Source organism: Anopheles funestus, chromosome 3RL (genome assembly GCF_943734845.2).
Source record: "Anopheles funestus chromosome 3RL, idAnoFuneDA-416_04, whole genome shotgun sequence".
NCBI classification, from domain to species: Eukaryota; Metazoa; Arthropoda; class Insecta; order Diptera; family Culicidae; genus Anopheles; species Anopheles funestus.
In genome coordinates, this window is record NC_064599.1 from 31410578 (window position 1) to 31425119 (window position 14542).

A 14542-nucleotide genomic window follows, 5' to 3' on the forward strand; every position below is an offset into this window, starting at 1 on the left:
TGACTTTAAAATTAATAGAAATATGTTGTATTTTATTGTCAATATTATAAAAAAAAATCAACCAGATTATACGCAACTTGATTTGATCGTATCTCTAGTTGTGCCTGATGTATACGACCGAGCTTAAAAGCTTAGTTTCTAAATCATTTTTATTTCAGTTAGTTTTGCCCATAATCAAACTCTTGATAATTAACCTTTATTGTAACTCCTTCTTCACTGGGAAGTAAACAAGCTTCGTTAGCATCGACACAATCGAGGGCATTTGTTTCATAGCATCCATCGTGTCACTCTGCGGAACGTTTGATTGATAATCATAAGCTACCCTGCGCGAAACGGCCGTCAGTAGCTGGAGCAGCTCCAGATGTCTCCAGCTCAGTTCCAATTCTACGCACAGTGCCTGTATAAACCAGGAACCGCCGATTGGGTTTCTCCACGAAACATGACCCTTGTACGATGAGTACATTACCAACAAATCGGCCGTTGTCGGTATAACATATTTGCAGGACATGAGGCTATCAGTAGCCAAATCGGCACAACCCAATCTTACACCTTTGTCAAACTCGTTCCCCCGACACGCCTGGATGAAGAACAGCTTCGGTTTACCGAGCAACGTTGGAGATGCATCACCCATAAACCGTTCAAACAGTGTGTCCACGTTGTACACAGTATCGTAGGCATACAGTACGTCATCATCTCCATGCGTCATGATCATTACCAGCAAACAGTCACTATCCGAATGATCCTCGCTGGCAAGCAGTTCCAGTTCCCTGTTCAGCTCGTTATACCGCAAATCGTTATACACACGAACATCAAACTGCATATTGGTCAGTACCGCAGTAGCGGTATCACGATCCCGACTGCTTCCTTCACGTTTGCTCATCAGCTCGAAGTTTTCATGGTGTAAGATGATGGCCATACCACGACGTGGATTACTGGTGTCATACTCTTCATCGAACGTCGCATTAGCATTCTGAGTACTAAGGGTGGATGGTGCTCGTTCACGTTCTGCTATCGAATTGCTTCTGAATATATGTTATGGAGAAAAAACTATTAGAAAGCTAAGGAAAAATTTTACATTATTTCATTACTCACGCCCGCTGCCCATCCGACTGACATTCAGTTGTGTGTTCGGCCTGTAATGAGTTCATGGTTTCAAGAACTATTTTCCACCTGCACAGCACAACTTCCACGCAATAACTAACTTAAGGTAAGAACAGACCAGACTTTTGAAGCAGTACTTCAACTTTGTCGTAGGTCCTTATCAATTATGCAGGGGTTTTCAATTAATTTATTTTTAGTTAATTGTACGTTAAGATTAAATATATTTTTCACCGATGCTCTCACAACACTGACTAATTTCAGGTTAAATAATAATAAAATTTATTTCTAAAGTTAGCTGTAAGAATGTAAAGAATCGAACCCTTCGTCTTACTTTCTGTGTTTTTTTTATCGGGCAGCAAAACGGTGGTCTTTACTTGTGTTGTGTTTATTGAATCTTTTGAAAGGAGTCATTCATATGAATCTTCATTGAAGAGTCATCCAAATCATGAGCCGACTCTCAAAATATTAAAAGAATTCTCATAAATTGGAATGAATCCTCAGTGATGCAATGCCAACAAACTTACTGTTTCTGATTTTCTAAAACTCCTGACACTGTCTCGAAATTGAAACGATTCATGATTCAATAAGGATTCATGAGTCTTCTGAATAGAGATTCAGAGTCATTCATTCAGTTTGAATATTCATTCAGATTGATGAAACCGAATCGGATTCCCCCAACGTTAGTCTTTACTCTTTGGAGGTTTCACATATCTTTAAACTATATCTTAATGCAATATTATAGCACACCTTAACAAATGGATCGATTAATTTCTGTACACGATTTTTTAATGATTATCTTGTCTACAATTATCGTTGAAAAAAATCAAATGAATAACCCTGTTCTTCTCTCCATTATCTATCATCGCAATCGATGACGTTATTTTCAACGCTTATCGATGTTTATTCTTGCATTATGTTATATATCTCTGGATTGGTATGGGTTTTCGTTTGAACGATATTCTATCATGTTGATTGAGGCACAGCCATCTATAATTGCAAAAAAGTAAGAGTTGTACACTATGACATCATACCTGATAACTATTATTAGTTCTTCAGCGGAAATAGCCAGCGTGTTGGTGTTGGTATTGTACTGATCTTCACACTATAGGAGCGTTATCATATTATGTGGTATACAGAAGAAAATCAATTTTATCAATTTTCTAAGCAAAGAATGAAATTGAAGTCATCATCGTTTTGTACAAACTTTTGCCGCGCATTCTTTACCGTGTCAGCAGTATTTGGGTCAATGTGCGAAAAAAAACTTGGTGATGAGATCATCAAGACATTTTCTTGTTCATTTTGAATCTCTACAGCTGTTCAAGGTTAACGTACAAACAAAACTTATCAGTGTGGATCAGGTGTTATCAATGATGTACATTTCTTACTGCCACATACTGTACTGCAATCAGTTCCATGGGTTTTTCTTCGCTTTTCCACACACACACACACATAAGCAAATCACTTCGAAGCTCTCGAATATGTAAGGCGCGGCAAATATTTCCCCACAAAAAAAAACATTCGCAAAAACGGCAACTCGTTGCAATTCTTAACCTTGGGAAAATATGGCTACCTTCCGCTGTTAGCAAAACGTGTCGTATTTTGGGCGGTATTAAAACGAGGCAGCAAACGAGTGTGCCCTTCACAATATGGCCGTACGGTGAGGGCTTCCCACGTCAGCTCAATCCTTTAGGAAATATTTCAAGAACGTCGCTTTTCATTCCGTGCGCCACGTCACGGTGCACCGAGCAAACGCATAAGACAGCCCATTCACCATAGTGTTCCCATCGTAGCGGTATATATACCCCTTGGTGAGATGTGGTACCCATCGCTAGCGTTGAAGTCACAGCCAAGTCCGTGGAGGAAGGCACACCGCACAACACTGGGAGCCATCTGTCGAAATGGAACACCGTTCCACCATTTCGCTCCAGCGCACTTTCCTCCAGGGAGGGAGTTGCCCGGAGGATTGTTCGAAAGTGAAATATTGTTTCAAGGATTGAACAAGAATGCAAGCCCGGCGAAAGTGAGCAACTACAAGCGTACAAACTCACACCCATACACTCGGCTGGGACAAGCCCTTTGGGCAGCTTTTTTTTTGCTTCGTTCTCACTGCACATTCTGCTTCAACACTAAACGAGTTGGAATTAAAGCGGCAAGAAAGACAAATCCGGAAATCGATTTCGCCCAAAGCCGCCGTCCTCGGTGAATCCATTGTCGGCGCAGATGACAGGCAGGAAAAATGGACCCATGATCCGGATGAATGGGAAACGAATACGGAGCACACTGTAAGTGAGTGAAAAACCAAACGGAAAGAAACACAAATGCATCACACACTTTTCGCACAAATGGAAAGCCGAACTTCAAGGTATCCTCGGACAGACTCTGTCCATTACGGTGGGATAAGGATGAGAAAGGCAAAAAACACCGACTTCATTTCGACGCAACTCCCATTCGCTGGTCGACACAGACATCAGGTGGACATTCGACCAGAGGCTAGAAAATGTACCGAATGGGCTAACGCAGCAGGAAATCATCTTTACCCGGACGATGCACATCTCTGCAAACGTCAGCGTACGATCGAGTTGACAAATGCTCGAGCCCATACCGCCAGACGTTACGTTACCGGGGGGTTACATGCGCCGGCAGTAGTCGAGATCATCGGCGCGCGAAGAACTTCATTATGTGACACTAATTAATCCCAAGCCACCCGTTTTCGGGGAACAGTACGGTGGAACATTATCATAATTTTATTGCGTCGTTAACGAATCCTCACGATACGAACGACTCGGATTGCGTACTTTGTCGTCGACGTCGTCGTCGTTGTCTGGAACAATCCGAAGGTGCTTCCTTCATTAGGCCAACCAGATACCACGCTAAGGAATCTCCAACCAACACCTTCACAGTCACAATGCTGACCCCCTTCCGAAGGCCTCCGCTGTTCTGCCGAGGCGAGCAGAAAGTAATCCAAATGTCCGAAGATGGTGTGCTAATGCGCTGAGGAGGAGTTTAATGTTTGTACATTAAACACACTAATTATGCTTGCGCCTTTGCCGGATGGTTCGTTTTTCTTCTACTCGGTCGGTTAATGGTGCCACGATAGGTGGGTTTCACGTGTTTCATGGAAATCTCTACGGTGGTTGTTTTGCCACAGTACTACCAACGAACAAACGGCATTCGTTGCGGAGTAATTTGTGTTTGCGGGAGGTAACTAAAAATATGATCTCTAAAGGATGTGTGAGTTGCAATTAACAGTGATATTTTATTTTTAAATCCGGACAACATATGAATTTCGATCGTTCGTTGTAACAAAGTATTTTAAAAACTATTTTAAGCTGCTTGATTTTCCTTTTGGCTCAGGTGATTTTTTGTCGCTTCAACTTTCTACAAATTATGACCTAGAAATATATTTATGGTGTTTTTCCAAGAAGAAAAAAAGGTCGCATTGTTAAGAACGTTTCAATTCATCGTTAAGCGAGCTCCCTAATTAATCCCCACCTTTACAGCTAATTTGTGTTTAATAAGCGATTTTAAGTATGATGAGTTCAATCGAAAATTAGGGTAACTATTTACTAGTGAATTGAAATTGGCAATAATAAGGTTTTTAGCAAAGTATAATAGTATATTTCTTTTTGAGGCGTTAGATCTTTTCTTTTCGCATTGTTTCGTAGTGTAAAGTTGAGTAATTTGAGTCTTAAACAAATGTCAATAAAAGGTCTATATTTTAATTCTATTTGTTTACCTTATTTGGTTTTGAATCTAAGTTTGATTCTTTTAATCCTATACAAATCGTGTTAAATGACGATCTACTGATATAACATATAATTTTCAATAGTATTAGTGAATTTGTGATTTGGGAGTGTTTGAAGGAATTATTTTTTCCATCTTCTGATCCATCAATTTTCAGTATTAAATTGTTTAATGTTGCTGTTTAATATTTAATTAAGTTTCGTTTAATATTGTTGGGATTGAATTTTTGCTCAAATTTTTCTAAAAAAATGCAAAGTTGAACTTTTATCAAGCGTAAATTCTAAGTATCTCTTGTTCATTCCATGTTGTTTCTTTGTCTACTTTTGATGGGGTTTTATTAGTGCGAGTGAAATGTATATACAATCTATCTTCCTTTCTTATAATTTTACTATTTAAATACCTCAATTTGGTCATGGCTTACCTCAAACTTTATCCGTTATGCTGCGATTCGATTCGAAAAAAGCTTTATGTTTCATTTAATATTAATTTTAAATTTGTTTTTAAATTATGAACGCAAAAAAAATTTTTTTTTAAAGGAAAATCCCAAGACACATGCTTCTGTTCTAGTTTTTATATTAACTTTACTGTTTACATTTACAGTTTACTGTTCCATAAGCTTACGTGACGCTACACAAAACCTCGTACTTTAAACGGATCATCCCAAAGCTTTTGAATCGATAGCTCGCCTACAGCACTACGCTTGTACCATTATGCTTACGCCAACAAGTTAACACTTGACATTGGTCGTGTACTTGAATCGATTGGCAAACCGAAAGGGCTACCGAAATTCGATAGTTACGACAGCACAGAGAGATTTATACTACCGTTGCAAAGAACATGCCACGTATGGTTTTGACCGACGTTGTTGATCTTTGAGCTGGCACCACCAAAAAGCAAAGTCACACACACACACACACACATCGAGGACCGAGTTCCAGGTTTTATATCATCATCTATCAGAACGAGCAATCGTCAACTATGGGGACTTGAAATGCCAAATAAAACATCATAACATCAATCAAAACCCTACCGTGTATAGGCCCTTTTTGCTCGGTGTATCTTGATGCATTCGAATATCACCAATGCACCCTGTATCCGAAAGCAAAGCTCAGATATTTCGATTGCCTCAAGGATGAAGGACGTGTGGATGAAGGACCGGTGTGTTGCTGCCAGTAGAGATACATTTGATTCACCCTTCCGGACCTAATCAGCCAAAACAGGCTAGCCTTTGCCGGTGATGACGGTAACGCGTATGCCATCTAGAGCAGTATCCGATCGTATCTGGCAGGTTTTCCACCGACATCGGCACGGTACGTCAGCCATCATTAGATGGAATATAATCGAAAAGTTTAAGAGCTCACACCACCGTTTGTGACGGATGGCCAGTCAGCACAAAAAAAGGGAATTTTTGATTGATGGAAGCTGAAACATTTCTGTACCAGTGGTAGTCTCACCTATTATGAAGTAGTATTTCAGTTGCCTACCGTTGACATGTTCTGCATCATGCCGATTCGTTTCAATGTACGCAAATACGGTGTGTTTTTGAATTTTTTATGTTCATAATTTCGGAAGTATTTTATTTAATCTTTTACCTTTTACCTTCTCACATCGAGTTTTATAGAGTTTCATTTTCTGGACAATTCTAGGCAAACTTTCATAATTTGAATTATTTTGCTTTCAAGCTTCTCAGATATAATGTAATGTAAAAAGGATATAAAACTTACACAGCCATTGGAAATTTTTCACACAACTTTCCAGCATTTTCTTCTATTGCCTGCAGTTAGAATGATAAATGAAGCCTTTCAATACCCTCAATATCCCCAAGGGACACATAACCGTATGTTCGTGCAACACTAAAAATCAATAGAAAAAAGGGCATCAGATGGTTGTTTCAAATAGTTTTAACATGGATCATTACGTTTTTTTTTAGTTTAGTATCATTAAACTCTTCAATACATCTTCAATACATTCTTAAGCCCAGTGAACCATTTTATCGTAACGGACACATTTGCAATTCGAGTTTAATATTAATAAAAACACTTTTGAGAAGAACTGCTAAAATGCTAGCAGCATGTAACACTATCATATTATCCTGTTTAACGTCCCATTTTCTTTGTGTTCAGCAAACTTAATCCACAGAAATATTTATTAGAATTTATTAGAACATCATCCCAGAACAAAAACCAGCAGATAAATTGATTTTTAATGCAGCCGTCAATTTGAGTAAAATATGGCAAATATTGAACGACCAGAACGTTAGTGCAACGTTGGTGAGCAACGATAGAGTCGTTGCCTAATCCTGGCTTTACAATTTTCCTACCATATCGGAAGCGTACTTCCTGGTGTACATGTATAATACAATGTGTAGCCACGCTACCCATACCGGGTAGGGAGGGAGGGATGGAAAACTGTCATGGGAAAATTCGGTCCAATACCGTGGAGAAACTTTGCGCAACATTCTTTACCGGTAACCTGACCTGACATTAAGCTTCTTTTGGAAAGTTTATCACCTCGTGGTGGCATCACTGGTGGTTGCTTAGGGGTGGAAAATATACATAAAACCTCACCCTTAAAGCAAACACCCAGGCTGGACAGACACGGGGACGCAACCGGTAAACCACGCCACTTAAAGGCAAAAACAAATGATAAAATAAGCTCGCAAAAGGTGAAAGTTTTAGCACCAAGTGGCAAGGGGCAAATGATTGGCGTAATTTTTTTTTTTTTTTTTTTTTTATTGAAATTATAGAGGTTTTGAGCCTTTTATGGCTGCCTTCACCTCTTAACGTTTATTCTACTACATATACATCAAATTCACTTAAATTCAGTAACAATGCAAAATTTGTTCAGATTTCATCAGATTCGATCGTAAATTCCTATCTTTTTTACAAAGCTTAGCACCTTTCGTTCATTTTTATCATCGTTAGATAATATTACATCGATTCCCGTATCCATTACTAGTTTCCTCCTTTCCCCATCTAGTTCGATACAATCAGCAAGCAGATGCCGAACGGTAACCCTATCACCACAGTACACGCATTGTGGTGGTTCCGTTTTTGCCAGTAGATGGTTATGTGTAAAATACGTGTGGCCTATACGTAGTCTTGACAAGACGACCTGATCCCGATGACTCCGAAGATCAAGGTGTGCACTAACTGATGGCTTTATATATCTCAGTGCGGCGTCCAGATTTCTGCTCCACTCTTGCTGCCATGTTTGAGTTAACACTCTTTTTGCCCATCGTTGCATGTCTCTTCTGGATATTGATTGTGTGACGCAGGACGACATGTTGCGTCCCTCATTTGCCAATACGTCCGCCTTTTCGTTGCCTTTGATTCCCACATGGCTTGGAACCCAGCAGAAAGTTATGTTTAGCGTAGGAGGAAGATCATCGAGAGACTGAACGTATGGGTCTTTTGATCTTCCGTTTTCTATGGCAGTCAAGACACTAGCACTATCTGTAAAGATAATGTTAGGTTTGGAAGGGTGCGTCTCTTCATCAGCTGCTATCATCAACGCTGTAGCCTCAGCCGAAAAAATTGAGGTGTGATCAGGAAGCTTTATTGCACATTTCGATGTTGTTGAGTATAGACCACAACCAGCAGAGTCGTCGCAAACAGATCCGTCCGTATAGATGTGATGATGTTGGCTGTACTTTTCCGTTATTAGTTCAATGAAGTATTGGTTTGCCGTAGTAGAATTTGCACCAGCTTGAATACATCGTTTCATCGACCAGTCAACTATAGGATGGTTGTTATTCCAGGGACGATATCCAGTTCGAGGTTGTTTGGTGATCTCGGGGAATAGTTGACTTGTGAGATCAAACCATAAATCCTTAGCTCTTTTGATGAAAGCTCCGGTGTCCGTATTTTTTTCCAATAGTCTTCCTGCTGCTGACACTAATCTGTAGGTTATAAGGTACGAGAAAGGGAGCTGGCCGCTTTCGCAGATTAATGATGCAATAGGGCTGGTAATAAAGGCACCAGTGGAAAGTCTAATAGCGGTGTGGTATAATGGGGCGATTGTATTTTCGAATTTGTGTCTATTTAAAGAAACAAATTCAATACCGTAAAAAAGTTTAGGCAATAACCAGCTTTTAAGGATATTTAACATAGTAGTTCGTGACGCGCGGTGTTTGCCGTATCCTAGCATCTTGAAGAGATTGAGACGATTTTTAGAAGTCAATTTAATGTGGGCGCAATGGGCTGAAAAGGTCAACCGAGAGTCGAGGATAATACCTAGGATTGATGCTTTACGAACATTTGGGATGGCGATGTTTCCAAATTTAATTGGTGTAGGTTTCTTATTGTGGCGAATTCCACAGATATGCAATATTTTGCATTTCGTAGGGGAAATATCATATCCGTTTGTTTTTGACCATTTCCGTAAACCATTCATTCCGTTTTGTAAGATTTTTCTGCACTCCTCAGGTGATTTAGAAGTGGCAACTAATGTCACATCGTCGGCGTATATAAATGCTTTTATATTAGAAGTTAGATATGAGTTTATGGACTCCATGCTTATAAGAAACAGAGTTGGAGAGAGTATAGCACCTTGAGGTACTCCATTTTCCAACTTTTTGCTACTAGAATGTTTCCCGCCAATTAGGACCCTAAATGAGCGATTAGATAGGAAGCTTTGAAGAAACCCAGTGAGCCGACCACCAAAATTCCAGGTTTTTAGCTGATGAAGTATTCCATAGTGCCATGTCCGATCGAAAGCTTTTTTGAGATCAATAATCGCACAATCCGTGTGGAGATGTTTCGTTTTTGCTTCATTAAGCAGTTCTTCGAGCGCTGCGAAATAGGTAATAGATCCGCGACCAGATCTAAAAGCATGCTGGCAGGGGCTAATTAGTTTTCTTGCTTCGAGTTCTTCAGTTAATCTTCTGTTAACCATCCTTTCCAAAACTTTGCTAGTACAATTTAACAGCGATATTGGTCGAAAACTGTCCACCTCATGGTTCGATTTGTGTGGCTTACGCAAAGGAATTATGTAGCTTACTTTCCATTCTTCAGGTATGTTGCCTGATTTCCATATGTTGTTAAAAATGCGCAGTAAGGTAAACAAACCTTCAAAAGGAAGTTTTTTCAATAGCGGATAGCCAATATCGTCGGGCCCAGCTGAATTTCCTTGACATTTTTTAAGAGCCCAGGAAAGTTCTTGAAGGGTAAAAAGGTTATTGTAGCTCTGGTCTTTGTGAGCATTGAATTTTATAGGGTTTATCTCGCAACGGGATTTATGCGATTTAAACGCTTTGGAATAGTTGGCAGTCGCGGATGTTTTACAAAAATGATCTGCAAAAATTTCAGCTACTTCGGTTTGATCGGAAATTGGCTTTTTGTTTTTTATAAGAATTGGGCTATTATGTGTACTATTACCTTTGAGAAGATTTACTCGGTGCCACATATCTTTGCTGGTCATGGATGGATTTATGCCCTTTACGAAGTTATTCCAACTTTCCGTTTTGGCTGAGAGAATGGCTGATTTAGCAACTCTATTAGCTTCCCGATATTGTTCTGCTAAAACTTCTATAAACATGTTGTTTTGATTTTTACTCGCTTTCTTGAATTTCCTGAGGGCAGATCTTCTTGCATGAATTGCTTCGGCTACCGTTTTATTCCACCAAACTGTATATTTAGTGCGATATCTTCCTTTTGTTTTTGGGATGCTGTTTAAAGCTGCTTTAATGATGATTTCACTGAAGGTTGAGATGTCAGGGGTTGATACGTGAGTTGATAAAAGAGAGGATATGTTTTCTTGATAATTATCCCAGTCAGCTTCATTATACTTCCATCGGGGTCTAAAAGATTCAGAAGAAGCATCAAGTTTACTACTCAAAAGGATTGGAAAATGATCACTTCCATGAGTGTCCTTCAAAACCGAAATAGAGCATTTTGAAGCTAAAGAAGAAGAAGTAACACAAAAATCTATAGTAGATGTTGTCCCATTTGATGGAGCAATTCTGGTCGGGTAACTATTGAACAGTGTGCACAAATTATGCAGTTCAAAAATATTTTGTAGCCGCATTCCACGACGAGTTGAATTTTGGCATCCCCAGTCCCTATTTTGGGCGTTTAAGTCACCTAGTATTAAAAGAGGTTTAGGTAGTTGATTTATAAGAGCATGGATGTTGGAATCAAGTTCTGATAGATTGGTGTGGTTTCGGGGAAGATATAAACATAAAAGGGTGCTTTCAAATGGCGCCTTGATTCTAACGGCTACGGCTGGTAGAGTTGAAGACAATTTTAAGATTTTCATCGGTATATGTTTGAGTACTCCAATTGCTACGTTATGATGAGGGGTTTTGTTTGTTTTAAATGTCCAATCATAATTCTTTAACGGGGTAGATGCGATAGAGGCTGGATTCATTGTTTCTTGTAAGGCCACAAAAGGTGGTTTATACTTAGTTATTATAATTTTTAGTTCATCTAAATTTTTTGTCATGCTTCTGATATTCCATGAAATGGCGAGTGGTTTAGGTTTTTGGTTTGAATGAGAATAAAGATTTGGCAGCATTTCATTGCAATGGGTTGAATCTATGTTTTTGGATGTATGGAATAGTAAATTCCGGGATGTTATTTAAATTTAGATTTTCGATGATTGTTTTTTGCCCTGCGAGTTACAATGTTTGTCTTTTCTTCTTTTGGAGATTTAGTGGGTGGTTTTTGCTCATCGGGAGAAAAAGCGGCGCATCTTTTGTTCTTAGGATTGTAGCTTGAGTTGTCGCTATGAACAGAGCTTTCATACGTAGAGTCAAGATCGTCTTCTTCATCTTCTTCAATAGATATTTGTTTGTCAGTAATGCATTTGTCCGAGATTTCAGTTTTCTGAGTCGATAGTTTTTTTATGGTTTCTGTAAGCGATTCAATTTGTTTTTGTAATTTTTCAACTGTGATTGTGAGTTGTTCAATAATTTTGTCTTTGTGGTCGGTTTTCTGGGCTTCTTCAATTCTCTGTTGTACTACGGTTGTTTTTGGTCTCTGGAGAGTGATTATGTCACGAGCTTCCTTAAAAGTGCAGTTTCTGTTTACTTTAATTTTAATTATCTCAACTTCTTTTAGGTAATATTCGCAATTTCTATCAAGACTGTTGTGAGATCCACCGCAATTTATACACTTTGCCTCCGATTGGCATGCACCGTGAGCAGTTAATCCGCAGTTCACACACATTTCGGAATTTTTACAGTATTTTTTGGTGTGCCCAAAACGCAGACAAAAGCCGCAGCGCATTGGTCTTGGATAGTATGGTCTTGTTGGTACGCGCTCCATGCCTATCAGAATGTGTTCTGGTACACGCACAGCGTTCATCGTGGCTACGAATGTGTTAGTTGCTAACATTTGATCGTTTACTTTTTTTGTAAAGCGGTACAGATCGGTAACCTTTTCATTTGCCAGGTGTTTCATTATTTCCTCAATACTCATACTGCCAACAGAGTTAGCGGAGAAAACGAACTTAACACTGTTAAGTGTAGGGTGCGGTTCCACTACTACTGGTACATCGTTTATAAGTTTAGTGATCTTTTGCATTTTCGAACGCAATAGCAGATCTGGTTTCTATTAAAATTTTCGTGTTTTGTGCGTCCAAAGGACGGCCACATTCTACCTTACCGGTGACTCTTTTTATAGTGTCACTGATAATCCAGGGGTTTTTGGGAAGTTCATTATTATCCACGGCTCTGAGAACTAAATACCTCTTCTCTCCGAAAGAATCATTACTGTCCATCCAGTGAGGAACAGTCCTGTCCCTACTTGAAGTGGGGAGGGAAGGACCCTCGTGGCCGACAGGCGGCCACCACATTTTCGGTCAGCAGATCGTTCAAGATGTTAGTACGTACTCAGAAGTATGTCAAGTTTACAAATACCACCCCACTAATACCCGTAATGCCTATGACAGTCCACTATACCTGTACACCAATTTACCTACGCACCAATAATTGTCAAGCAGCAGCGCACCTCACTCACACAACCAAACAAATCAGATTTTATCCCGGTTTAGAACGATAGCCAAAATACGTCTTTCTCCGTTGAGGGTCAGCAAGAGACTGGATTGGCGTAATGGAAACCCCTGAAATGCTTAATCTTAGCAAAGGGTGGCTTAATGGATGGGGTGTGTGTGTTAGGGATGTGGCTCGAAACTATGAACAGGAAGTAGCTAAAAAAGTTAACAAAAATAATAAGCTTTTAAACTTAATAATTTGTGCAATAGGAACAGATTTTTGTTCCGCTTTTTTAAGACAAAAATACGCTTGTTTCTGCTGCTTCCGATTTTCTTTCTTAATGCAACTTACGCCATTAAAGGTTTCCGCGATGTTGGAGAGCAGCTGTTTGGATTATTTTTTTTTTTTTTGGGTGAAGCAAAGCTTTCCGTCTCGCATGGCTTAAGCTCGTGAAACGGGGTCCAAAATCGCTGAAGCTTTCATCGGTGATGGTGATTGCATTCGACATTCGATAAAAACGAAATACCAGTGTGAGTATGGCATGTGGGAATAAGATCAAATTTCCATCTGCATACCATTACTACATTCTGCTAGCTTCGGTCAATGCCAAAATCGTTTCGTTTTCTTCACTCGCACCGCGCCAGTCGACTGTCCGTCGACGGTGTGACGGTGTGTTTCACGGCCTATCACTGGATTTGGTGGGCGATTCGTAACATCTTTGGACGATTTTGACTCCCTTCGGGCTCGCTAGACAGGACACACAAACACACACACAGACACACCCGTCGGCGATGATGATGATGATGATGATGGTTGGAAGAGTGCATTTTAAATAATGTATTCTTCATTATCATATGTTTCGTAGCATTTTTCCGTCTCGTTTTTCCACCTTTTTTTTGTTTGGTGTCGGTGGTTTCTGGATGATTTCGGTCTCAGTGGGGAGTGAAGTTTGCTTTTCTCTCTCTTTCTCTCTCTCTTATTTTTTCTTCTGTCAGCTCAGATTGCGAAGCAAAAGTACAATGCTGGGAGACAGCTATTGTGACGATGAATATTTCATCGTGCAACAAAACCAAACGCCCTCACCATACACACACATATACGCAAATACTTACAGCAAAAGCGCTGTATGGTTACCATATCCACATAAATCACATATGAACATCTACTCGCTGCGTACATATCCGTACCAGCTGCTAAGGGTCCAGCTGCTAGCGCAACATCTTGAGAAGTGAATCACGAATGGCGCAATACTTGTGTACGTTTTTTTTGTGTTTTGTTTTGGTTGCTTCTTCTATCGTTTATCACACCAGCAATATGGCGGGTGAAGTCACTGCTGCGTGCGCCCGAAAACCATTGATTCATGTTTATGAAGCAGGTCATGAATGTTAACACTCGCACGTGTACCAAGGCACTCCTTCCCGTTTTTTTACACGAATTGTATCTTTCCTTCTAAGCCGCGGTGGAACCCTATTTTGTGCTTCGATGATGTAGGAGCAGATTCTGCTCTAAAATTCAAATAGCAGAAAATAAGTGCATAATGTATCATTTCCATCAATTGTTTGTTTTACGCTTATTGGAATATTTCTTTCAAACCGAACTGTTCATTGCCATAAACAGAGTATTCATGGTGAGCAAGGCATTACTTTGTGGTGATTAATTTGCAATCACATTTCTGAGGACTTTCTATAATTCTTCATTTCTTCTTTCAATTAGGCAAATGCTGTCTTTCTTGATATTTTGGTAGGAATACAATATATTCAA

The 14542-nt window shown here is 39.6% G+C and overlaps 1 protein-coding gene across 1 annotated transcript; it reads right to left on the bottom strand.

Annotated features, from left to right (window-relative positions):
- Positions 1 to 1234, bottom strand: LOC125770994 (caspase-like). The gene is made up of 2 exons (XM_049441165.1): positions 1093 to 1234; positions 1 to 1022 (listed from the first exon to the last, which is right to left on the bottom strand). The coding sequence occupies exons 1-2, from the start codon at positions 1146 to 1148 to the stop codon at positions 197 to 199; spliced, it is 882 nt and encodes a 293-aa protein (XP_049297122.1). The 5' UTR covers positions 1149 to 1234; the 3' UTR covers positions 1 to 196.
- Positions 1235 to 14542: the final 13308 nt, after the last annotated feature.

Coding starts and splice junctions, on each gene's coding strand:
- LOC125770994 (XM_049441165.1), bottom strand. CDS start 1,148: ATGAACTCATTACAGGCCGAACACACAACTGAATGTCAGTCGGATGGG. Junction 1,023..1,092: donor CAGTCGGATGGGCAGCGGGC/GTGAGTAATGAA, acceptor ACATATATTCAG/AAGCAATTCGATAGCAGAAC.